We start from the raw sequence: 27665 nt of genomic DNA on the forward strand, positions 1-27665 counted from the left end.
CTCCTTCAACAGTCTCCCATTTCCTTTTATAGTCAAAGTCTGCTACTTCCTCTGAAATGAGAAATACCTGCAAATTCTGCCATGCTCACATTTTGAGACTACAAATGGGGCAACCAAACAGCATGATTCTGTAAAGCAAATAAAAGCTTTTATGATGTGTACAACAAGAATTTTAAAAGTCCAGGCCACAGTTTGAGAGTATTTGGCCAACAGAGTTATGTATATATGTGTGTTTTTTTTTGGCATAGAAGTCTTTATCAGTCATTCGTAAAATCACAAAATGCAAATCTAATCTGCAAGAACACTTTGAAATTAAGACACAAAAAGGGATTTCCCTGGTAAAACTGTCTGGTAAGGCTGGTAAAACACAATATTCTATCACTGCAAGGAAGATTCAAAGTAAAAATGAGCTTCCTCATTCCACTTAACTGATAAATAACAAAAATAACAATAAATAAATCATTCCTAGTCGGGCTTTATGCACTTGCAGCAAGATGGAGGGTAAAAGGAGGGTAGCACGAGCAGCAAGTTCTGCAAAAGAGCATTTCTCAGTTAGGCCATCTAACTTTATCAGAATACAGCAAGTATGGGTGTCTCTTCCTCTTGTGATGAAACAATCTTTTCAGTGCAGAAACAAAGAGGAAGTGAAAGAATGCTGCTTCCTCCTGCCTGCCTGAGTAAACCTGAGCGGAGGGAGACCCCTTGTGGCTGAAGGCTGCAACAAGGCCTCCCTCTGGTAAAATTCCACTCCCACAATTCCAAGGGATTCTACGTGCGGGCGTGAAAGCAAGATGAGGCGAGGCAGGATATGATATGCTGAGAATGTGAAAAAGGAACTGAAGCAATCACATCTGAAGCACAACGATAATTACCCGCCACGTTTTCCCCAAGAGCATTTCTCCTCCTGAGAGCAGTAACAACACCTTCCATCAAATACAAACAATAAACAGTGTATCTGAAGGTGGTGGTTGATACAATGCGCAATCTTGATGTCTGTCTCAATATTACGTGCTCCTATTCTATTAACTGTGTAATGACCAGCATACTGACTTAAGACATTCATTTAGAATCATTTGTCATTACCAGGGACATACAAGCAGCCCTGACATTTCTCTCTAAATGTGTAGATATTGAGTAGAGATTAAATAACAGATTGAAGTAGACTGAATAGAGATTGCGTGGTAGTATTGTCAGAGTCTTGGCAATCCAGACATAGCATAGCACTGTGCAGAAAATATGCAAGGCTGCCACATGTGGACAAAGAAGGAAGACTCTGCAGAACACTCCAGAACTTTGCCCTTTCAATTTCAACGATTATGAGAGGCATTGTTCCTTGGAAGAAAATAAGAATAATACAGTGGGCAACAAATTTAACCATGAAGTTCTCTGTGGATTTCCATTTGTGTTTCATGTATTCCTTTAATATTTCTAGCTATTCTAGATGAATAATGTCTCCGTGCGCTAGGGGCCATTGTGCCTTTTTACAAGTTTTGCAGGTGAGCCAAGACAATTGTTTGAATGAACCAAGGTTTTTGGGATCCATTTCAATGTAGATAAGGATGACATATCCTATCTTTTACCATTAGATTGATCTAATCAAGACCTTTCTTTTAATATACAGTATAATGCTCAGTTACACCCCTTGTTACATTACATTACATTACATTACGTGGCATTTAGCAGACGCTCTTATCAAGAGCGACGTACAACAAAGTGCAAATCAAACACAAGAACAAGTGCAAAAGTGGACCTGAGAGGACAGTACAGTTCCGAGTCCTAGTGTAAACATACAGAAATTCAGAACCCTTGAAGAGTACAATCAAACCCTCAACATATAGTATAGTATGTGCTGTACTGTAGGTGTCTATTTTTTAAAAAGAGAAGTTGACTGGTGACAGGTAAATTACCGGGCCCTTGCTTAAATGGCAGTTAAAACAAAGTGACATTTCCTGTCAGAGGATGTAGCTGTCATCCACTGCCCACATTGTGTAAGTGTAAGAGGAGGTAGATTCCAACATTCTGTATTCACCTTCTACCAAACCCATTCTGCATTAACAAGAGATGACAACCACTCAAAATCCTGTCCACAACTCTTTTCATACAAGTCATTCATACAAGTGATTTAAATATTACCAACCAAAAGCTCTTCATCATAACAAGCTTTACAATGAATGGAACATACTGTATATGTTTGTAATATTAATTTAAAAATAAGCACTGCAGATTTAGTTCATATAATTCAAAATGTGACATGGTTCACTGAAAACTGGTGATGACAGACATTAGAACAGGTGTCTAGTGAAATCTATCTAGTGTCTAGTCTAGGTGTCCAAGTGTCTATTCAAATCTACGGGCCAAAATGCCAACTCAAACCTCAGCCCATACATTTAATGGAGACTGGGGGGTAGGGGAGGCGGCACGGATGGTGCAGTGGGTAGCACTGCCGCCTCACAGCAAGGAGGTCCTGAGTTCGAATCCCCATCGGCCGGGGCCCCCCTTGCGGAGTTTGTATGTTCTCCCGTGTCTGCGTGGGTTTCCTCCGGGTACTCCGGTTTCCTCCCACAGTCCAAAGACATGCAGGTTAGGCTGATTGGAGAGTCTAAATTGCCTGTAGGTATGAGTGTATGAGTGTATGAGTGTGTGAGTGAGTGGTGTGTGTGCCCTGTGATGGACTGGCGACCTGTCCCATTCGCCCATTGTATACTGGAATAGGCTCCAGCCCCCCCGCGACCCTGTTCAGGATAAGCAGGTTAAGATAATGGATGGATGGATGGATGGATGGATGGATGGTTGGGGGGTAGGGGGCAGACAGATTACTGACAGTGTTATGAAATTCCACATACAGTGGGCCCCAGAATTATTGGCACCCTTGATAAATATGCACAAAAATTGTAGTAAAAAGTAATTAACATAAGCTTTATTTTCCAACATTCGTAAAATTTTATGCACCCCACATCTCGAGGGATCTATGACCATTCCTCCATCCAGAAGCATTGATATCCTTGGATACCCCCAGAACATGGTTGTTGTTTTTACTTAACCATTTCTGTGTGGATTCTGGTGTATGCTTGGAGTCATTATCCACCTATGACTGAGACTCAGCTTCCTAGCAGAGGTAACCAGATTCATTGAATTAATTGTGCCATTGACCTTAAATATTGCCCCTGGACAGCAAAACCAAAATATCAATGACCCACCACTATATTTCACAGTAGGTTTGGGGTGGTTATCTTAGTATGTATTCCATTTTGCCACCAACATGTTGATGGTGTATAGGGCCAAGATGTGCAATTTTGGTCTCATCTCACCATGGCACTCTCTTTCAGTCATAATCTCAATGAGGTTTTGCCAAACTCAAGATGATTGGTTTTGTTTATTGTGCACAGTAAGGGCTATCTTTGTGCCAACCTGGCTCAGGCAGGAAGGGCGACATGGCTCAGGCAGTAAGCGCAGTTGTCTGGCAGTCGGAGGGTTGTCGGTTCGATCCCCCGCCCAGGCTGTGTTGAAATGTCCCTGAGCAAGACACCTAATCCCCAAATGCTCCTGATGAGCTGGTTGGCACCTTGCATGGCAGCCAATTGCCGTCAGTGTGTGAGTGTGTGTATGAATGGGTGAATGAGAAGCATCAATTGTACAGTGCTTTGGATAAAGGCGCTATAAATGTCAACCATTTACCAACTTTCCAAAACATTTGCTGGTATGGAGGTACCATTTTATATAATGTTTTAGACTTGGTGACCCCTTGTGCTTGGTGACAACCAATCTCTGCAGTTCTTAAACTGCAATCCTTGGGTTACTCATGGCCTCCCTCACCATCTTCCTCCCCGTCCGTGGGGATAATATGCACTTGCATCCTCTCCCTGGCTAGTTTGCAACCATTCCATATGTTTTATGCTTTTTTATTATTGCCCTTACAGTGGGATGTTTAATCGTTTATGTATTTTTTTGTACCCAGTACCTGACCTATGAAATCTTCAGCCAAACATACTAGAAAGTGAGTTGTGAAGTATTCTGGAATGCTAAAAGGATTTTTTGGCAGATATCCTTTTCAGCCACATTTTCACAATTCATATTTTACACATAGGCCTAATTGTAATTTACAGATATTTATTGAAGCAGTTTAAAGTTTAAGTGCTCTGTTCAAGCACAAGCATACAGCATTGTGAATCGTAGTCCCTGGGATTAGAACCGGCAACATCCCTTGTTAACATGTTTTATTTAATTTGCCTCTTTTAATGTATATGCATAAACTATATTCACCATACTTCTGTTTCTTCCAGTGCTGTAGCTCTAAGTACAAAATGGCTGAGTCATTTATTGAAAGGAAATCCTCCACAGAATGTGGGGAAATTGTAACTAATCTAAGCTTGTGGCTTTGTTTGTCACGACAATGACAAAGGGCCATTAGCATTGAGGTAATTGAAACGGGTGAGATATTGAGGTTCAAAATGTCCATTGACTGGAAGTGCTAACTAACATATAGTGAGTGTCGTATGTTTATGTTTTACTACACAAACGGTAAAAACAACCCTTAATATTAATGTCACATTACTTAGGTTTTCAGTTTGTTCTCAATTACGTCGTACTGCAGCTTGGAAATAGGTATCCTCAGTGAAACAGCAAAATATACATATACGTGATTCTCGAGTCTCCCTGTCCTACGTTAAAAAGGGACATTAAAGGGAGAGCTTTTTGACGCAAATCGCGCCATCCGGCTGAAAAGGGTAAATAACTCATTAACAGGCAGCGTTTGGACCTTGAGATTCATCATCAATTTTTGTTTTCTCATTTTGGACGACAGTCATTGAGCAAGGTATTACAGCAAAATGTCTAATGGACAAAGTAAGTATAACTGGATTTTAGTTATTTAATTGTTATTCAGTTGGAAATAGTGTCAGGGGCCGCATCGTGTAACTCTAAAAAGGGTACTGTGACATCATGATTTGGGTGTGGCCAGCGTGGACAGCAGAAAGCAGTTTTTTTATGCCAAATTTATGCCTGATGTAATTTTATGGCATGGACGAAAATGTTTCAATGTTTCATACAAGTCGGCATACAAACATGTTTACTAAAGAAATGTGATCCAGAGTGTAATTACCATCCACCTGTAGCCACTGTTAGCAAGCAACCATGTGATGCAAAGCCTGCAGAGCTAGGCTCAAGAAGCAGCATCTGGTCATATGATGCCTTAATGGAAGGGGCTCTTTAAACCACCAACCTTACGTGTTCTAGCCATTGCTCATTCTGCATGCTGCTCTGTAGCCACGCTGTTGCTGCCAGCTGGCTGTGCTATTGCTGCATTGCCCCGCTCTGGAAATCATGCAGAGCTGCCCTGCTGCCTGGCTTATTCCGCATGCTGCTGCATTGCTAATTTTTGCATGCTGTCACTCGTATTCTGCTAGCTGTGCTGCTGCATTTGCTTGAATTATTCGGCTTTTTCCTGAAGTCATGCCTTTCAGAAGGTTTTTGTGCTCCCACCACCACCATCCATGTGTGGGCTCTGCTTCTCCCCATGGGCTGGGGGAGTTATTTCAACCGGCTTACACAACAGGTAGTGATGAGAGGCAGAGCCTTCATGCCAAAGTTTGCATTTACATTAAACATCAATAAATATTGCCTTATTCATCCCATGTGGTCTGACTGAGATATAATATTCTTGCACTGGATGCACAGGGAAAGAATTGGTATAAACCTTATGACTTTTGGTAACATAGCTAAAAATCCTCTGTATCTTTAAACAAGGACTAATTCCAGGGGATCTTAGTGCAGGGAGTATTACTAGAGTATTACTGTACCCTCTTGTATCAGATGCAATGCTAATTTTTAAAACCTTGTAGGCTCATTAAGCCTTTTAATAGCAATAATGATTTTCCCTTGAACTTGAGAATGTGCGAGAGCTCCACTTTATGGGCACAATTTCTGTGAAGCACATCAAAGCCACACTGCAGCTGGCAAAAACAGGCCCGTGCATGACTGAGCTCCTCAATTAGCTGCGGAAATTAAACTAATTACCGCAGAGAACAATGTTAAACACCTAGTGTGCTCTTCAGTACGCCTTACAAAAGTAGAGCAAAACATACACTACATCTCATGGTACCACCACTTATGTCACCATTAAAGACCTACTACTGTGTACCTCAAAGACCTTTTGATGCTGTCAACAAGCGCAATGACAATACACAGCACTACAAAATTACTGCCAAGAGGCAACATCAAAGACAAACATTTGAAGCAAACCAAAACACAGCACTATCATGACTAAATTTCTCATTGAAACATCTCTGGTGTGGAATTCCAATCAGTGACAAAATATCTTACCTCATGAGCTACAAAATGATTATATAAAAGTAATAAAATATCTGAAGCTAACAGCACGTTAAAAAAAAACTATCATAGCACATTGATCAAAATAGGTATTGGAAATACATGTATATATGCTAAGATGCAAAGTGGAAGAGCAGCTACAGTAAGGTGATTCCTAGAGTTTTATAAAAACTGAGCTGTGGAGAGCGGGGCGTCCTCTATGAATCTTGAGTTCCCATACTAGGTTTCAGATAGCAGACTCCAGGAGCACCCCCTCCCCCCAACATTTAGCCTCTCTATTCCACTCCCTCCCCCCATGTCACTCATTGTAATGACAGTCCACCTCTGGAATTTCACAAGAGAGGAGACGCTCCATCTGTGATCCAGCTTATAGCTGAGAGAGAGAGGGGGGTGGAGAGAGAGAGAGAGAGAGAGAGAGAGAAGGGGGGGTGAGAAAGCAAGAGAGAGAGAGAGAGAAACAAACAAAGAAAGAAGTGTGGGCAAAGAAGTGTACTTTGATCTGAGCACTGGTAAGAACTGCTCTGCAGGCTGTGTGGGCTGTGAGATTGAGGGAGACGCAAATAAACAGATTTCTGTCATTTTTTTTATCAGTAGACTAGTGGAGAACCCCTGTGGAGTAGTGGGACTTTGTAAAGAAGAGCCATGCTGCCAATCAGCTGGATCAGTGCACTCTCTGTCCTGCTGTGCATGTCTTTTGATAGTGCAGACCTCTACAGGTGAGCTGACCTATTCATACCTCTCTCTATTGATATGACAAGATATTTGATAATCTAGCATTCCTAGTACATGCATTCCGTATCTCACATGCAGTCAGGTATTTGCTTATAGTGCATAATAGTACATTCAAGAGCATACACAGCATTCTAACTCTGTTGAGCACAATCTCGACTCACTAACTTAAGATGCTGACTCTTCACAAGACTACAACTGATTTAGCGATGTTTTGACAACTAAGGAGTGTTATACATTTAGACATGATATTATGGAGAAGGTAAGGTACATGCCATCACATTGTTTTTAAGCCTACAAAAACTATGGCTACAAAATACAAAAACATTAGCCTGTGTGTGTGTGTGTGTGTGTGTGTGTGTGTGTGTGTGTGTGTGTGTGTGTGTGCATACACACTACCTATATGGCGAATGCGGTAAATGAGCAAGCTTCTGTTTTCATCTTGGAAAGTTGTTTTGGAGGCATGCCTGCACTTCCTCGCCGTCTGTGCCTGGAGCGCTGCTATGCGAGGCATGGGGTTTCACTGTCTAAATGCAGCAAGTAGCAGACGCTAATAACTGGGAGGACACCTGTCATGCTCCGCAGAGCCGGCTCTATTCCGGTTGGTTTCAATCAGGTCTCCGTTTCCCCCAGACCCCGTGGAGCCAGGGGTCATTTTAGGAAGCCACCCTCTAGTCTCAGAGTCCTAGAAATCTGGGGCATTTCATTTAGCTCTGCATACTAGGGCAAAGGTTAAAAGACTTCTTGGACCGCAGATTTTCAATAGCCAAATTTCATGGGATCAGGGAGCAGACATGAATTATCTTTAGTGCTTTGGTCCAGTTTTACCTCCACTCCTTGAGAGTGAACTCTAGCTAGTCTGGCAGATTGAATGCCATGTTTTTAGCTCACATGTGTGTTACAGTAAGTTTTACAATGAACATGTGATATCATAATGAATGCCTCAGTGGCACTTCCTTGAAACTACATAATAAAAATAACCTGTGGTGTTTCAATCTGGTTTCAACCAAAGGGGAAACAAGATTGAGTAGGTCGCCTGCTGGTGGAGTCTCTATGCCAGTGGTTCCCAAACTCAGTCCTGGGGGCCTCCTGTAAATGCTGGTTTTTGTTCCAACCACAATCACAGATTTTTAACAAGCTGTTATTTTTTCGAAATTAAGTACTTGTCATGATTTGAGGGGTGTTTTACCCTCTTAAGCCACATTATGTCTGAAATTGCTATGCATGCAATGAAGAATAAAAGGCCCATGTTCATATTGTGCTTACTGTGCTATATTGCAAACAATTACATAAAATGAGGTAACAATGAGATCAAATTAAAGAAAAATTTAAGTGAATCACTGGTATTTAAGTTATTTTATAATTGTTACCGTCAACAACATTTTCTTAGTAATTGAATACTTCCTACATTACCTACCAAATGGTTTGTTTTCATGACCAGGTGTCAACACTTAGTTCAGTTACTCTGTTTATGTAATTGTTTGCAGAAGAGCACATGTGAATATGGGACTTTTATTCTTCATTGCATGCATAGGTATTCCTGACGTGGTTTAAGAAGGTAAATAATCCTGCTAAACATGACAAGTACCAAATTGAGAAAAATGAACAGCTTATTAAAATTCTGGGATTGTGATTTTGGTTGGAACAAAAAAGCAGCATACACAGGGGGCCCTGTTTGGGAACCACTGATCGAGGCAATTAGCTCTCTGCAGATTAATCCCCTTGCTCAGTCAAGTCATGTGTAAGTGTTTTCTGTTGCATCACCATCCAGTTTGACCTCAATTCAGTTCAGTGTTACTAAATGTCTGATATGGCTTGACCAATATTCAAACGGCTTGCCCCCCTTTTCACAGCAGATAAAAAAATGTTCTATAGAATGTGTCTGAGTGCCTTTCCCCCTTCAGTTCACAGACTGGTGTTATTGAATACAAAACAAAGATATGTGTTCTGCCTGTATTATGAGAAGTCCACCTGAGAAACTGGTCCCAGAAGCTCAGGGTTCCAGCTTGCAATTGTATAATATTGTGGATTTGAATGAAAACGAATCCTTAATCTCAACACTCAACACAGATGAGTAATTTTTCTACACCTGACCTATCTCAAGTGCCATAGGTTGTGTTCATTCTGAACACTTTTGACACGCAGTGTGCAAGAATATTCTAGAATCAGTTGACATGTTTATGTGTCGGCCACTCAAAATCCTTTAAAAAAGGAAATATTTATGCAAGTAATTCTTGTGCATTTGCATTTAATGTATACTTTGAAAAATATATTGTTGTTTTTTTTAAACTGCCCAGTGGGGGGAAAAAAAACCCTCAAATGGTGGCAACAGAAGAGCTCCCACCCTCCCTGGCCAGCCCAGTGTAATAGTTAACATGTATTACATTTCAGAGTTACCAAGTTATACTCTTTACAGTTGAATACTTAACTGAAAAATGTAGCATTATATATATCCAGATATGTTTTTGCACCTTTATGACCTTTCAATGGTCAGGACAGCCACTGACCATCGTCCCACACAGAAAATGTGCCTGTTTAAACTGCTTCTTGGAGCAACAAACTCTGAATTCTGCACATTGATTGAATATAACCCTTCTTATGCCATATGTATTCAGGAAAGGGTTGAGGAAAGCAATACACTCCATAATCTTTCTCTTGCAACTGCCGTGGCTTTTCATAGGTGGTAGTGCGGCAGAGTGGTTTGAGAACCAAGCTTACACCTCCCAGGTTATAGGTTTGATTCCCAGGTGGGATACTGTAGCATGGCACTTAATGTGAATTATTTTAGCAAATTACCAACTGTGTAAATGGATAGTGTGTAAAAAAGAATATAAGGGGTGGAAATTGGGAATGTCTGCTGTCTGAAATGTTAAATATTTCAGCTTGATGTGGTGACTACAGCTATTGGCTGTAGTACTGATAGCAGTGTTTCATGACATTTCTGTTCTACCTTCACAGACACTACAGACACGTGTCTGCTGGAAACCAGGCAGGTTTGTGTCGCTATGGCAAGACACTTGAGTGTTGCTATGGCTGGAAGAAGAACAGCAAAGGACACTGTGAGGGTAATGGTTCAATTATTTATCAAATTGTTCCTTACAACATGCTTGGCTCCTTTCACTGAAATGCATGATATTTTTTTTACACTGGGAGGTTCAATTAATAGTTAATTGGTCATTGTACATATGCATTCAAAAATAAAACTTGCATTAAATAATCTATTCGGCCCACTGGGTAACTTAAGTATAGAGAATTCACCCCATTTCTTATACGCTGATCCCATTTACTGGCAAAAGTAATGTTCATTGATGATAAATTATTGGTTCTACCCTTCTACAGTATGTTCTCAACCAAAGGTTTTGTTTCTACAGCTAGTATGCATACACACTCACTATAGTACATGCATTTGGCTAGAACGTTAAACACAATACATTTAGCTAACTTACCTAATATAGGTAGAATAGCTGTTGTTAGGTCTAACAGTTATTACTAGCTATGCTGCACATTGCTGATGACGATGAATGAAACACATTGTTATTGGCTAGTTTGGCTAGTTGAACAAGACAGACCAAATCATCATAGTGCTATCTACCTAGCTAACACAATTTGGATAACCCAAACTAATTATGAAAGGGAACATTTATTAGACTATGTTAAGCTTTGCCGTAGATGCTGGCCATATCAAGTTATTGCTAGTTATCCAATCTAGCCTCCCCAGATCACACCGAATATAGCAGTTAGCTAACGTTAGAGCTAGCAGTTACATTGAGCTTGAGCTACAGTAGCTTGCTAACTTAACTTCCTCTATACTGTAATAATCTTTTTGCCCCAACTCCAAATGTCCAGCATTAAATCAGCTCAGATAAGAGAATGTTTAACTGCACAACAGTACTATGTGGTCTCATGCACTCGTATGAACTCTGCTGTGTATCACCTTTAACATTAAAATGTCTGAAAGATTTGTGGCCCCTGAGTGCACATGGCTGTCAGAGCACGAATGAGCCCCACATTCTGGAATTGAATTCTGACTGTGCTTGTGCCAGCTGGCTGTTTGTCCTGCTGTGCGATGCATGGTTAGCCATAGCTTTGCCCAGGGTGGGAGGGTTTCAGCAAACAACTTAATTTCTCACCTTGCACAATAGAGGTCCCCCCTGTTCCTCAGGGTGCCTGCAGTCTGTGCCAGCAGCTTATTATTTACAGTACAATAACTGCATAGTTGCATAGGTGGATAGAGGAAGCTGCTAATGTGAGGGGGTTTCAAAATTGGGGGAACATTATAAAAAGGGAATAAACAACCTTTCAAAGTAGATAAATGTCATTGCTTGCCCCAGACAGTGAGTCATCCTTCCAGGACATAAAAACCTGGGCTTGAATTTAAAAAAATATTCCAGTAAACCTGTTGACTTCAGTGAACAACGTTGTTGCTGTGGGTAATTCTTTTTTCTTCTTTTCCAGCTCAGTGTGAACAAGGCTGCAAGCATGGAGAGTGTGTGGGGCACAACAAATGCAAATGCTTCCCAGGATACACTGGAAAAGCATGCAATCAAGGTCAGTGGCCTTGAGGAAAAGGTAACCTCCAGTCAAGTTGATATCGTTTTATTTTTAATTGGGCTCTGTTTCTCGTGTTAAACCAATGAGGGCTGTCCAGCTGTTTGACAACAATAAGCCCCCTCACTCCACCCAGCAGGTTCTCCTCTCCAAGAAAGCTATCATTATTATCTCCTCTCCAACTTTTTGGGGCCTGCTAATTGCAAACCAAGCACACGCATAGGCTGTCCCACTGCTCAAAGGGAACTGAGATATAGTGCACAGGCAGAGATCTTCATGTACAAGAATTAAATCTTTCCTCTGTGAATTTTGCTGAAGGAGTTATGAGTAGGAATAGTCCATTTAATATGGAATTCCAGTCATCAGTCAGAGAAGATGACTCATTACATTTTAATGTGTTGGTCCTCACACAACAATGAGAACCCCAGAACCCAACCCCAAACAATGGTGCAACCCAGGTATAATGCTTGCTATTTCCCCCATTGTGGAGAATGGGTTAAGGAAATGTAGTGGAAACTTCAGAGATGTATATTTACAGTTTAGCTCACCTTGAAAAAAAATGGTGGCATTTATGTGTGTAGTTTGCATGTTCTCCCCATATCTGCTTGGGTTTCCTCTGGGTACACTGGTTTCCTTCCACAGTCCAAAGACAAGCAGATTAGGCTAAGTGGAGAGTCCCCTAGAATTTGCCCCTATGTACTGTAGTGAGTATATGAGTGAATGGTGTGTGTGCCCTGAGATGGATTGGCAGCCTGTCCAGGGTGTATTACATTACATTACATTACATTATTACAGGTTATGCCAATGAGGGTAATATGATTCGATTTTTGGGTAGTGGTATAAGCCTATTACTGACAACATCTGAGTCCCATGAGAGAGTTAGTGAGTTAGCAGAGGGGTAACAGCCACTTCTGTCTGCAGATCTGAATGAGTGCGGACTGAAGCCACGTCCATGTCAACACCGCTGCATGAACACACACGGCAGCTACAAATGCTACTGCCTTAATGGATACGCCCTGACACCAGATGGATCCTGCACCAGTGAGTAGTGTTGGGACCTTTGATTCTTTAAAATGAATCAGTACATTTGAGTCAGTACATCAAAATGGATCAAACTTTTTTCAGACAGTGTGTTTGTGTACCAGCTACAGGATGCCTCGGTTTGGTGCCATTGTATAGAAAAACACTCACTTTGCCGTGTTTTTTAAATAAATCTTTTTACTGTATTTCTCCCCAGCTCAAGCTTGACTCACTGACTCGCTTCTCATAGTCTCGAGTCATTCCTCTTTTGAGTAGTTCCAGCTTTATCTCATTTATTTATGTCCATATTTTATATTCATATATTTCTATTTCTCTTGTTTTGTTGTTGACATAAATACATTTGCAGTTAAGTCCTATCAATTGCAAATAACTGAAAATTGAATTCTTGTAATTCGTATTCAAAAGTTAAGGATAATACTAATGACTCAGAGCAAAATAATTGCCTGCTACGGGCTGTCTCAGCTGGGTTTGGTAGAGAAATAGCCCTTATGCTAATTATATTTACCAAATGGGAGGAATATGCCCTAGAAAAGTTCAAGTTTTTTTAAGTTCAAGATGTCTTATATTGAATTACATGTTTTTGTTCACAAATAAAAAACCACCATATTCATCTGTTACCAAAATTAACATCATGCATTTGTTTGGAAAACTACATTTTCAGAGAATTTCAAGGCAACAACAAATGATTACATTTGTGTAATATATTCTTCTATACAACAGATTTTACAATACTCTCTAAACAATGTGTTTTTATTTGTCAATGTGTAAGTTAAGGGTAAATGTAGAATTCAGGCCTAAACCAGGTATAGTAACATATTAGCTTACTACTTACATTCAGTGACCTGCTTTGATGTTCCTCAAACACTGTGGCCTGCAGATTCCAGGACGTGTGCCCAAGCGCACTGTCAGTATGGATGTGAGGAGGTCCAGGGGGAGATCCGTTGCATCTGCCCCTCTGCGGGGCTTCAGCTGGGGCCGGACGGGCGCACCTGCATAGGTAAGCACATTTGGCTTGTCAAGACCTGAGAATTATAAGGTTCTAACTGACATTTTTTGACGAAAAGGTTGTGTCAAACGTATGTTGTTTATAGGCCACTAAATACATGTGTGAAATTGTAAACAAAAAAACTGTTTAAAAGTATGAAAAAATGCTAGAATTTTAAAAGGATATATCTGCTTTGAGCCCATTCACTTTGGTCTCTTTGAAGCTCAATATCTCAATACCACTCAGAACGCAGATAGAACCTTATAATTCCAAGGTCATGTTGCGATGTAAGAGCGTGTCATGAACCCCATTTTGGGAGAAGCTACAATGACCTGTTGGTCATTTTGACCCTATTGAAGGATATTAAAAATACTATGATTGGTTGAAATCATCAAGGCAGACTGATAGCATGTGTTGCTGCACCCTTTTTTCAAATTACATCTCACTCTTTCTTAACTGATCTGACCTCACACTAACCAGGGCTTTTACGGGCTGAAACCGGATACTTTTTCCTCAAAGCAGTCAGCCCTGTCACAGAGCTCTATAAAGAATCCATTCAGTCACAGCAGTTCCACCCTTTGGCACTTCACATGAATCGTAAAATTGCCTGCTGCCGGCGTGATAGAGGTGATATTTCTTCCCACAGGCCTGCAGGAGCTGAATTCAATCCAATAGGCCGCTGGAAATGAATCAGAGCTCTGTTTCGGATCACATGGGAGATGTATGTCCTAGGGAATCTTTTTCCACCTCCCTTTCAGATCCATAGCGGAAATAACTGGACTGACCATGACACTTTACTTTACAATAAATCAGTAAACACATGTTTCATATCAGTTTGAATAATTCTGAAAAAAGGTACAGTAGCTCTCATTTGAATAGCACTCAGTCTATGAATTGGAGTGTAATTGACCCTCTGCACGGTGGATATATTTACATGCAATTTTAATGACAAATAGGCCCGTTTTAAGTATTGTTTTCAAATCTGGAAAGCACTTCCCAAAAATTGGTATAAATGTTGCAAAGGAGAAAACAATATGAATGTCTTCCAGTCATATTTAGATTTGTGATGCTGTGTTACCCTCACCCAATTTCCCCCATAGATCTTGATGAATGCGCATCTGGAAAGAATCTTTGCCCCTACAACAGAAGATGTGTCAACACCTTTGGGAGCTACTTCTGCAAATGTCGGGCTGGATATGATCTTAAGTATGTTAATGGAAGATATGACTGTGAAGGTATGCTATGCATTACTTGTGTATATTATTATGATTATTAGGTACGCTATGCATATCTTGCGTATATTATTATGGTTATTATGATTACTTTTATTTCAAAAGATTTCAAGTAAAGTGGTGCATAATGTTGTGTTTGAAAAGTATGGTGAAATTGTAACAAAACAGAATTTTATGAAATTACAATGGGCTTGTGTGTGCGTGTGCAGGCATGTGTGAGGTTGAGGAACACAATCATGCGCAAAATGCATTTATATAGACTAACGTTCAACACCTTGAACGATGCTTCTTGTGTGATGGGAGTAAGGACTCGGACTAGTTGTTGTACTTGCAGACGTTAATGAATGCGTGACGGGGATCCACAAGTGCAGTCACAACGCGGACTGCCTCAACACACACGGATCCTACAAGTGCAAATGCAGGCCTGGATTCAGAGGAAGCGGATTCGAGTGCTCCGGTAAGAAAAAAACCATGTGAAAAATGCAGATGTTACCTGAGAGACCATCAAAATAAGATTATTGCCTTCTGGGTTTAAGCTGAGAGATACATACTGTAGGTCTTCATGTATATTCTCCCATTGGAAGATGTAACATAAGTTTGCGATAGGAAGTTTACAGTATTGATTTATCTTATTCCTTTAAAACACGCAAGACTTCTGCAGTGGAGATTGCTTTCTTTGCGAGCAGACAAATAACAGAAATAAATAGAAATCCAGACAGACTTTGTAGCATTGACCTGGCCACGTATTTCTTTCGAGGCCTGCAAATGTTGCTGAAAAACAGCGCTGCCAAGCCCAGTTTCCTATTTCCACGTCTATGCGCTCGACAGATGCTGGACAGGGAGGGCCCGTGATTAAAATTTCACCTGTGTAAATATCTGGTATTGTACGAAACTGTTTCCACAACCTGGAGAGAGAGGGAAAGAGAGAGGGGAGGAGGGAAGTCTCGGTGTGTCCTGGCTTCGGTACTCATGTAACTGGTTCAGTTGACAATGTGATGAGAGCTGCCTGTTTTTTCAGTCGAGTTGAAGGCCACGGAATATGTGTCCCTTTCTGTTTTGTAGTCAAGCCATTTTATCAAAGCTCACAGGATGGAGACAAAGGAGGCACGGATGAGATCCGCAATGGTGAGAGCGGAGAGGCTTTTGGCTGTGCCTGCGTCCCACCCGCTCCCCCCCCCATCCTAACTGCCACCCTCTGTGCCCACGTACAGTACTTCACCTGAGCTTTGTGCCTTCACTCCAATCATCTTATAATGTCCAGATTATCTGTGACAGGGGTGACTAATCTTATCCATCTCATTCAAATAATGACTTCATCATGGTTTTTCAAGCAAGGCCTTGGGTCTTTGCGGCTTGGTTGAAAAGCTTGACTCATACATCCCCTGATCAGATATGATTGGACAGAACCTGATCTACAGCTTGCTTGGACATGAATGAGTGAAGTTTAACTGTAAACTGGACCATCCTATATCCTGTTTTTGATTGTTTTGTGTGAATAACGGGTCTCTAAGTTTCAGCAATGCAATAAGGAGCAGCAGCAGCAACAGCAAAATTTGTTTGCATCTTGTTACAGCATTATATTTATGGCCTTTTGATATTTAATTTGAAGTAATTTTACCAAGAAATGTTACCAAAGTAATTTTACTCAGGTACATCACATTACTTAAATTGTAAGACTTTGGAGCTTGGCAATGTCAAAAAGGCCTTTGATAGCGATAATAAACTACCCAGAAAATAATTTGATCTTTTTCAGTGGACAATTCAAAACAATCAAAAACTGGTTAAGGAAAATTAGTGGTTTAAACTCAAAAGCCTTCTCTACTTGATCCAGACTGTAGCATGTGCAATATACGCAGCATGGGATCCCAATCTGGTGTTCTAATCATATATGAGAGCACAAGAGTGGGCATGCTAATATGCCAAGATTGTATATAGCAAGTGCATTCAGTTAAAAGAATATAGAATTCCGTTTTAATGCTATTATTATTAGCCCTGAACAGTAAAGGCTGTCACCACTGGGGACAGTGGGATACCCTTCTCTGATGACCTAATAGGGACCTGAAAATTGTACAACAAAGATAATTATTTATCATAAGGACGAACGATGATTGCTTTCCGAACACATCATTACTGATCAGTCATTACCAATGGAATTACAATGGCTCTGCTGTCATCTTTTAACATCTGTATTATGAAGGCATGCGTTTGATGGCTGACAGGATTTAAGAAAACCGCAGCTAGGAATGCTGAACATGGATAAGAATGTGGCTGCAGAGGAAAGTGCATGTGTTTTAACTGCCTGAGGCATCATATGTTTGTGTACATCATCCCAGGAAAGACTGCACATGAACTTGAGTGAGAACATTAAAATCTATTGTCTTGAGTTATGTCAGACCGTTGACTTATCCTTGCCATGCAGCCATTCCCAACCCCGCTCTGAAGTCTCCTCGAATTCTGGGAGGCAGTAAACAGGACAGAGAGCTGATCAAGAATCTGATCCTCGAGCCAGTGGCCACGCCATCAACGAGGATGCAGCCATTTGACTATGAAGGAGAGGTGTATGTTGGGGACCCTTTAGTTGAGGAGAATCAAGAAGGCTTGTCTGAGGAAGAGGAGGAGGAAGATGACAGTCAGGAGAACCAGATTGCCAAGGAGAAGCAGAATCGAAGAGGAGATGTTTTTGGTGAGTCTTAGTTCTGTCCACTATTTGTTGTATTTCCAAATTAAATGCCTGTTCAAAGGTTTTCTCTGAATGTGATTATGTCAGTCTGTCTGCCACAATGAATTGAACTGGATTCAAAAAGTAAAATGTCCCTTGGAGTTGTACAACATGGACTCCACCCACATTTTCTCTTGGATCTCAACTGTTCCTCGTCTTGGACTAGACTACAGCCCTGTGTAATGCTAACATTACGATAAACAGCCATCGTAATCTAGTTTAAAGTTAGCTTTTCACCCTACAGGATCTTTTGCGATACAATAAAAAGAGTTCCCTTTTCCATCCCCCAGCTTCTTGTGACATCCCAGGGCACAACAACTATATACTATTTTAAAATCAATGTAACAATTATGCTGAACAGAATGGCACTGAATCAGTGGCGGCCTTGGATTCCTGCCAAAATGGCATTATTTTGATGAAGACATACAGTATTGTGTGAAGTCAACTCCTGCTTATTTTAAGCAAAATTAACATTATGCTTATATGCTTTTCACGCTATGCTTCTTTTGGCAATGAAAACACATCCAGAATCCAAGATCATGGTTTTACAGCATACCCTACAGCACAACAGTGGAAAAGGGGCATAATTGGAATCTGTTGTACTTTACCATTTTAGACTGGCAATGTGACACCACATTAACCGGCTAAGATTAAGCAAAATAAATATATACTGTTCATATCATGTATTTATTTGTAAGGTATATCCAGAGGATTTGCCTCTAATTCTTTATTTAGTCTAAATCCAAAATAGATCCATCTGGTGATGAGTCAACAAATTTAAAGTTTCAAGGTTTGGTGTAAGCTAAGTAGTCAGCTTTAACTTGTAGCTCTTCGTGGTTTTGTGAAAGTTAAGTTGCTGGCTCTGTGCTCTGAAATTGCAGTGGTTTGCCGTTCTGCCAGAATATCCTTGGAGATTTCCTCTGCATGTGCATTGGCAGCTGTGAAAGTGATCTGCTATGTCACTGTGGTTGGAAGAAAGAAAAAAACAGTAGTTAGAGAGGACAGATTGGCAATGCAAACAGTATATGGAAACTGGGGTTCGCGTGGATGAAATATGATCATATACGTTGACTATCAAATATCCCAAAGGAAACTTGGAATGCAACATACCCTTCTTAAACTCATCTAAACAAAACCACTTGAGATGGGGCTTGTGACAATGACACCCCCAGATGTGAGGGGGGATGGATTAGGTCACTGTTCTGCATATGAAGTGTGACAGTAATGATTCAGGCTGGGCTCCCTCACTCTTGCCAGCGGGCTCTGATCTTTATCGTGTCGGGTCTGGCAGTGGGGGCTCAGGTTTCCTCTGAGCTCAGGGAGAGAGGAGACAGGTCTGGAGACGTCGGTTAGCCCAGAGGAGGAATTCCGCTCAGTCTAAGCGCAACGCCACACTCCCAGGATCCTCTGCTTCAGGAGGAGGAGGAGTTGGGTGGAAGAGGTGGAGAGGCATAAGGATACGGGGGTCCTCTTATTATTGTCTCCTGAGAACAGCTGTTAGGCAAACATGCCTTCTTCACGCTGAATCTTTCATCAGCCTTGAAAAGCCCCCTGAAATACCCATCTGCCTCGCTAGAAGGTTCAATTAGCAAAGCCCCGGTACATCTGGTTGTCTGAGGCAGGAGCTTAAGAGATTCAGAGCAAGAGCCACAGAACTCTGTAGTTGTAAACCGTCTTTTTGAAAGATAAAATAACAGTTAGGCAAGTCTATGCCCGCTGATGAAGAACTCTTTCTCCTTCCAGTATATAACCTTTGATGAATAAGCATCCATTTCTCTTCATTTCCACATTCTTAAGAAACACCTTTATCTAGGCCATTTTTACATGCTATCAATTTATGCACCTTGACATTGTCTTAATGTTTAAAATAGCTATCATATTCATTCAAACATACATTACAGATATAACAAAGTATTTTCATTGTGTCAGCGTAGTTTTTTGCCTCGTGATGATGTGAACTCAGATTCTATGCATAGGTGAAGCAGCAGAATCATTGATTTAATTGTATATCAGCACAAGGTCAAAGTTGTTCATTGTAACATGGCACATTTGGTCATGTGTTTAACAAACTGGATTAGATCTATGTATTAAGGATCTCTGTGGATTCTTTGTTATGGAAATGTAAATGTTTTAAAATTGATGTTTTTCTGAAGACAAGAAACATTGTCAAACTTAAAAGGCAGCATTGAAAAATCTACTTTATTTCAAAGTAGTCTGCAACTACTTTCAAAGCTGTGATTAATTAGCACTATCCTGTTTCCTCAGTCATCCGAGAAGAGTTCCAGTCAGTGCTTGGTCCAGGGACAGAGGTAAAGGAGATTCCTGTCCAAGATGGTAATGCAACTTCTCTGTTGTCACTCTATATTTGTTTGTGTTTCTTTCTTTTCTTCTGCCAATATGCTGTCATCAAAATTATTCACCAGCCATTCTCATTGGTATTGCCTCTGTTATTAGTGTGGGAGAGCACAGTCAAATAAATGCTCTGAAGCTGGTGCTACATGCAGTCTACAAATTGAGCTTGTACGGGCAGAAGTTGGAAGAAGATACTTCATGTGTAGCTTGAGCAGGCAGACTGTGAGTGTCTGATTGACCTGCTGGGGTCGCTAGTAAGCAATAAGACAGGGTTATCTCTGCCCACTGAACCTCTTTCTCTGCATGATGCTACAGCCAATTATGCTTCATCCTGCAGAGCCAGTGGCCACAGTTAGTGTTGGTGCAGTCAAGATTTGATACCAGACCGTGGGGTGAAAAACAGAATACTTGATGTTAACAAGCACTTATCAGTGCTCTCTGGAACATTGCTGGAGCACTGCTGGACATTTCTTTGGGACAGACTGCATTAGGCAAGGGAGAGTGTGTTATATATTTGCCAGTGGGAGACAGTGGACAAGGATTGATTGAGGTTGGCAGTAGGATTACTGCTTTCAGACTGCAAATACTAAATCTTTTTTCCCAGAGCCCTTCCTATGGAGGCACTTTGTTTTTAGTTTGGTCAAGTTTTAGATTTGATTGACAGCTCTTGACACAAATCAAACAGGCCAGTATCAATGGTTGGGAGTCCAACAGGTTTCTTTTCCTTGTCTTGCTATGGCTAAAACTTGTTTGTTTGACAAAATAAATCATATAGCCTACTTAATTCATCATCATGGCGTCGCAGGCATATCAAATAAATATCAAATATCAATATCAGTTTTCATATAAAGGTTGGATGGTTGACCTGAAACAGAAGAAAACAAAGGGGGGAAACTTCACTGCTGCAGCAATCCTCTCTGTGCCCTCTGTTGGACTGGGTTGCACCAGCTGTACTTCAGTTCAAATGTAGCCTCGTTAGCTATAACTTTAAAACCTACTACTATTGATGTATGCATTATTCATATGAAAGCATAGGTTATTTAATTTTTGCCTATTACACACACAGACCCCCTGTTTAATGTTATCCAACTACAGCATCTCCAGGTATCAAGATCAACTTGTCTTTGACAACATGAACATTATATCCAGCCAGACCTTCTACTTTTTAGATCGTGGCTAGTTTGCTAAAATGGTAAACATCAGCTAATAAGTAGCTAGCTAGCCAGCTGGGAATCCCTTCATTCAGAGCAAGCAATCATTATGCAAGGAGCTGTCACTTGCGTGACTATTCCAATTATATTTGATCTTTGGTCAAAACAGTCTCACACACAATAGGTTATGTTTCTGTTTCTATTTTTGACCTATTAACATGGCCAACATTTATGGGAAGCCATCAATTCCAAAGCCTCTTTAAAAGTCATGTCAGGGCCATTTTTATTCTGGCATTCGATGAAAAACAAGCGTCCTTATCATCCATTTTGGGTTCTGCAATAGCAATATTCTCTTGCCCAGAGGTGAAATCTGCCAAAGCTTAAGTCATTTTCAACGTTAATTAAAATGATCAAAGTAAAGCGGCTCATTGATACTGACAAAGAAAGAAGCTGCCTGTAGCTGCCTCCCAGCGGGTTAGGTCAGTATGGGAATAGACACTCTGTACAAGCAGCCTGGTAGAATGTGGATGTGGTTTCTGGTATCATGAAAGTGATTTGGAAGCACAACCATCATTTTTTTAGTTGCAAGCTGGGCTTTTGCTTACTGTGCAGATACTCCAGAGAGATATTAAGAGGTTTTCAGCCATAAAAAAACAGTTGCGTTTGAAACTGTTGGGAAAACACAGGTCTATGAGCTCTGTGTAAAAGCACTTACAATAGAGCCCTCAGGGATTTGCCAGATACACACTGGAGAGAGAAACTGTATGACCTGCATAAGGGCACTGTATAATGGACCTAAATAAAAAAAAGAGTTGCAGACCTACAATGGAAAATGTTACATACTGAATTAGCTACAAATGCTTTCCCGGTGCGGGTTTAACCAAATACTATGTGCTCTATTCTTGAAAAGGGACATTTTTTTTAATGCTTTCACATTTGTTATTGGTTTAAAACTTTTCTTCTCTTCCTTCTTTAGTGCATGTTCATTTTTTTTATTTTGTTTAATACTCCAGGACAACAGTGTACATATGTGCACTTTGAACTACCTGCTTTCACACTGTACAATGGGTACAATTTTGTAGAATGTTTAAAGTTTTAGTTCATGTTTTGCCCCATAATTCAACATGTATAAGTGTAACATCATATACAGTATGACCTTTAGACTATGCAACTACTCAACTTCAATGTAAAAATTTAAGTTGAGTAGTTGAGAAATGGCAAAACAAATCCAACACATTTCATATTGTCCACTTCAACTGCATTAATGATGGAACTGATATATTGAATGTGAACAAGTTGTCCTATGAGATATGACTGTGTCTTTCAGAGTTTATCATGGACTGCAGCTTTGACCAGGGAGTTTGTGAATGGGTGCAGGACAGGGAAGACGACTTTGACTGGAGTGCAGCCTACCACAATAACGGTAGCATTTGTTACATGTTTTTTATGGATGTATTTTCATCTGTTTTTGTTTTCAAATTCACTATGTGTGCCTTTACCTGCTGGCCTGATATAGATTAATGTTTATGGCTAAACAATATGGCAGCATAATCCTCGAGGTAAAGCAGGAAAGGGTCCAGCTGGTACTTAGATTGCAGTCTTCCAATAAAGAAAAATAAATTTCTGCTAAAAGCAAGGTAAGTCCAATAGAGGGAGCTCCTCTACCGGATCATGGGGAAACAAATAGCAGGTGCAGCAATGGGGAGTCTCATACTACTGATATTAGTGAAGACCTATGGAAGTACCGTAACTTCGGTCTCTATGCAAATGCATTGACCAGACTTTTCTCTCAATCTGCCCTTGCAATCAGCCCCTACAGTATGGTCAGCCATTTGGCTCCCCTTTTCCTGTTCTCCACACAACCACTGCAAGTTGAAAGCGAGTTCACAGAAGACACTGTTGCATCAGTCACCTTGTTCTTTGCCTGTGTATGAGTTGACTATTGAAATTAATTCCCTTCCCCTGATATAAGTGAGTTTGGTCCACTAGACCCTTTGCAAGCTATTGTGCAGCCTGGACCAATCACAGCACTTTTTAAATCAAGGTATGGGATGCCTTTGTCAGAGCGGTTGAAATAGATTTGCTTCTGGTCATGAAAAGAGAGATTTACCCCTGATAAAGCTCTTAGAGAGAGGCTTACCCCAATAAAGGTCCTGGAGAGAGGTTTACCTCTGAGAAAACTGGACATATTGTCACACATACACAACTTGTTGCCTTGAAAAATTTGATGTGCACTGAAGGATCACAAATACATTTACATGAACATATTCTAGATAATGGTCTTTGATAATGATTATTTTTCATATTCTGAATAAGCTGTTTACATGCATTGTGAAATGTGGCTGCTGATATTCTTATATAAACTACATGGTGATCAGAGTACACCAAATGAACCCTCTAGGACATGCATGCATTTCTGTAGCTGTATTATTTGATTTAGATGCTTTCTTTATGTTTCTATGTTTCTGTACCTTGTGTAGTTGTGTAGTCCTCTATAGCTTATCGAGAACAGTTACAAACTTCAATCTCAGAAACTGTTTTCTCAGCCTTTTTGGTGTGAACGCATGCTAGCCATTGAAACATGCCAGATTCCTTACAAAACAGAAGGTACAAATGTAAATGTATTTCCAGGTAGAAGGTACAGTTTGTCCAAATTAGGTGTTTATATATCTGAATATTCAGTTTCATAGAGGAATATCCCACAATTTATGAATATTACTGCTACCTGTTATGGTTATCAAAATAAGGTGTTTATCTCACTTTTTTGTCAGAATACATCAATGTTTGGGTTAAAAATATTAGTGTTCATGTAAATGCAATCACTAACATAACTCACAATAATTAATTAAATAAGACCTTTTGGGATTGATACCTCCCTGTTTCATGTCCACCTCTCTTCTGAAGGCAAAGAGTACTACGTGGCTGTGAGCGGTCTTCGGGGAAAGAGGAAGGACCTGGCCAGGCTCAACCTGCTCCTCAGTGACCGCACCCAGAAGGGAGGCTTCTGTCTCACCTTCAACTACCGTCTGGAGGGGCGGCAAGTAGGCCTGCTGCGGGTCCTGCTGGATAACACCGGCTACCCGGTGTGGGAGCAGAGCCGCAGCCAAAACCAGGACTGGCAGACAGAGCTTCTCACTGTGGCCTGGGAACAAGAGCCGCCCAAACTGGTAAAGAGCACTCAAACACACATTCACACATACAATGGGCTCCATAATTATTGGCACACTTAAGAAAAAAATATAAAAAAGGCTGCATATAATGAACCACAAGGATCATTTTATGTTGAAACTAAACTTTTATTTCAGTACATTTACTCATATTTTTTTCTAAAAACCAGAGGTGCCATAATTATTGCCAAAGTCAAACAAAGTGAAATTGGCAATATAATTTTAGTTAATTTAGTTCATCTCAGCCGAAAGGAACTATGTTGTGTCATTCCATCACTTCCTGTTTGACTGGAGTAGAAAAATGAGGTAACAAGCATGCAAAATTCCATCAGCATGGGAAAATCCAAAGCACTGTCAATTCAGAAAATACAGATGGCAATTGACCATCACAAATCGGAGTAGTACAAATGAACGGTTAATACATAAACGGTTTAACATACCACCGGGCAGGATAAGCAAATATGATAATAATCGGATAACTTCAGAATAGACTAACCTAAGGAAAGAGGAGAAACAAGAGCCTAATAGCTATTTCATACATGCAATGATGTAGAATTTCAACATTTGTGATATCTTCCTCGGATTCAAATCCGACAGCTTGGAGAAAAGGTGTATTGCATTGCTGTGAAACAGTTCTAGTGGCCTTACTTTTCCAAAAAGGGATAGTAACAACAATGACATGGACCATGTTTTTACATTTGTCTTGAGTGTTAGAATTGTAGCAGAAGGGTAAGCAGCATAAACTCCAGGCTCAGCAGTATGAAAATGAAGGACCTATGGGCCCCTTGGCTTTGGTTTGAGACTGCATGTTTTTTCATATAGCTGTCCACCTTGTTTTATAAATCCGCTATTGTGCTGATTGAAAAAGTCTGGATTTTGTCCATCAAGCATAGCGTTTAATCTTTTCTGTTTCCTCTGTTCTTCCATAGATCATTTTTGAGGCTGAACGAGGTAAGGGACCTGGTGGAGAAATTGGGCTGGACAATGTTGTCCTAACCTCCGGGCCCTGTCAAGATGACAAATCTGTCATCTTTTAGGCAGCTGCAAACTTCATTGGAATACAAAATGGAGGTCTTATACTTCTGATACACATGTTCAGCTGCCCATCGCCTCTAGCTTCACAGAAAGATTTGACAGTCTGAGGGAAGGAAAATGTTTACAGACTTCATTAGCTAACTTACAAAATCCACAATGTACTGTATCTGAACTGTTGTCATTTTGGTAATGCCTAGCATTAGTCAAAATGAAAATATTATAAGCTAGATCTGTACTTTTCACTCAGTGTTAAGTGCCATTTAGTCATTTTTACAGGATGCTTAATTGTATCTGCATTTTTAGAGATTTACAACTGTACTTTGGCAAGTTTTAATTATGACGAGGAGCCTTAAATTCAAAGAGCCTTAAACAAATAAAGGCATCTAAGGTTTTCATTTACTCTTTTCTATCGGTAGTGTGGTACACACACAGTAAAATATTTAGTGTTAGATCAAGTCTTAGGGCTGTTAGAGTTAAATTAACACTGAACATTTTGCAGTGTAAAATCTAAAATACGACATTATAAATGTGTACCACAGTGACTGGCTATAGAACACTTGCAAAAGATATATAACTTATCAGTTTCAGTTGCATCCTGAAGTTTTCCTTTGACAGTATTACTCATTGTCAATATTGATATAGTAACATTGTAACTATGTATACATGTTGTAATTTATGCTTTCATATTGTATTAAAATAAGGTTTGTTTTAATGGGTGCTTTGCTTTCATGTATTTTTCATCATACCTGAAAATACATTTGGCAACAAATCAAAATGCAACTGGCTATAACATTAACCTGAACTCATATGACAGCTATGAGTATTAGAAGGCTGGATGTAAAATTGAATCATTAAATGTTCTGCATTTATATATGCCTTTATCCACAGTGCTGTACAATTCATGCTTCTCATTCACCCATTCACCCATTCTCTCACACACACACACACACACACACACACACACACACACACACACACACCAACGGCACCAACTAGCTTGTTATTGGCTATTGGAGGTTGGGTGTTTTGCTCAAGGACACCTTGACACACCCAGGGTGGGATCGGACGAGCAACCCTCTGACTGTCAGACGACTGCTCTTACCTCCTGAGGTACAACAAGTATTTGTTGAATTGGCTTCACAGATGTGTTTTGTTAGGCTAGTTTATTCATTTGTGTCATTAGTGAATGCAAAAGAGTGCTGTTGTGAGTCTTGTTTTTACTTTTTTTTGCCTTTGGAGTTTGTTGTTGGGGTCATATGACAACATGAGGAAGACAGCTGTGTCAATGCAAATTAAGCTGGCCATCATAAGGCTCAGAAATTAAAATCAATCAATCAGGAAAAAAAACCCTGGGCATTCCCAAGTCAACTGTCATTATTAACAAGAAAAAAAACAACTGGTGAACTCATGAAAAGTCACCCAGTAGACTGAAGAAGACCACTGTAGTGGATGACTGTGGATGAGAATGCTCTCTATGGTTAAGAAAACCCCCCTGACATTGGCCCAACAGATCAAATACACTCACCTGGATGAAGGCGTAGATGTGTCAAAGTCTACTATATGTAGAAGACACCAGCAGGACTACAGAGGATACACTACAAGATGCAAACTAGTGATAAAGGCAAGATTACAGTTTGCTAAAAAAGCACATGTGGAAAGAAGCACATATTTTAAAAGCCTGGACTGATTTGCAGCATAGTCCAGGTGTGTGCCTACTAGTAGTAGGCAAGGTCCTCAGATTGCCTTGCTTCCTTCCTACAAACCACGCCCTTGCCACAGTCATATGTAAAATTAAGTAGGCTACAGTGATTTATGTAGAGTACTATAAGCTTTCTTGGCACATAGTGTGTGGTACTACTGTGTAGTGAGCATGTGACTGCTGTAGGGGTCCCTCAAGCCCTCTATTAAATTCCCATGAACATCAGACAGCAACAGCTATAGCTTTATGGGTGCCCACGTGCACTATGAATAACCAGAGCAGTGTTTTAATTCAACAATTCAATGAATTAGTCTACTACCTCATTTTTCTATGATGTTCTGTTACACATGGACATTCTGCTTGATTCCTGCAGTTATATCTCAGTTCAGGTCCCAGCTGAGTATAAAGAAACAAATTATATCCATTCCATACTGTATGAACACTGCCAATACAACAATGCAAATGTATAATTTATTTACTTTAACAGCCCAGGATTAATGTCTTTGAATGTGTTGTTGAGATCACAATGCATTACATCTCCCTTTCTCATTCTAGACAGAAAGAAACTCGGATTTAATATGATATCTCAAACCCATGGTTTATTCATTCCTTTTTCCCAAGGTTAATTAATTATGGTCACACAATATATCATTTAAAAGCTCAGGTATTAACATATGTCATCA

General features: G+C 40.3%; 1 protein-coding gene across 5 annotated transcripts; it reads left to right on the forward strand.

Annotated features, from left to right (window-relative positions):
- The first annotated feature begins 3376 nt into the window (after positions 1–3376).
- egfl6 (EGF-like-domain, multiple 6) lies at positions 3377–25995 on the forward strand. Of its 5 annotated transcripts, XM_061235244.1 has the most exons (14): positions 6770–6833; positions 6916–7040; positions 10012–10118; positions 11509–11601; positions 12523–12642; positions 13520–13639; positions 14728–14862; positions 15179–15316; positions 15922–15984; positions 17279–17542; positions 19844–19912; positions 22409–22504; positions 23986–24248; positions 25178–25995. In XM_061235244.1, the coding sequence occupies exons 2-14, from the start codon at positions 6967–6969 to the stop codon at positions 25283–25285; spliced, it is 1650 nt and encodes a 549-aa protein (XP_061091228.1). In that variant the 5' UTR covers positions 6770–6833; positions 6916–6966; the 3' UTR covers positions 25286–25995. The 5 variants fall into 5 exon arrangements, with proteins under 5 accessions (XP_061091227.1, XP_061091230.1, XP_061091229.1 ...); XM_061235243.1 differs by having other exon boundaries at positions 3377–7040; XM_061235245.1 differs by having other exon boundaries at positions 3379–7040; positions 15194–15316.
- The last annotated feature ends 1670 nt before the right edge of the window (positions 25996–27665 follow it).

Source organism: Conger conger, chromosome 3 (assembly GCF_963514075.1).
Source record: "Conger conger chromosome 3, fConCon1.1, whole genome shotgun sequence".
Taxonomy (NCBI): Eukaryota; Metazoa; Chordata; class Actinopteri; order Anguilliformes; family Congridae; genus Conger; species Conger conger.

Coding starts and splice junctions, on each gene's coding strand:
- egfl6 (XM_061235243.1), top strand. CDS start 6,967: ATGCTGCCAATCAGCTGGATCAGTGCACTCTCTGTCCTGCTGTGCATG. Junction 11,602..12,522: donor TGGAAAAGCATGCAATCAAG/GTCAGTGGCCTT, acceptor TTCTGTCTGCAG/ATCTGAATGAGTGCGGACTG. Junction 12,643..13,519: donor ACCAGATGGATCCTGCACCA/GTGAGTAGTGTT, acceptor TGTGGCCTGCAG/ATTCCAGGACGTGTGCCCAA.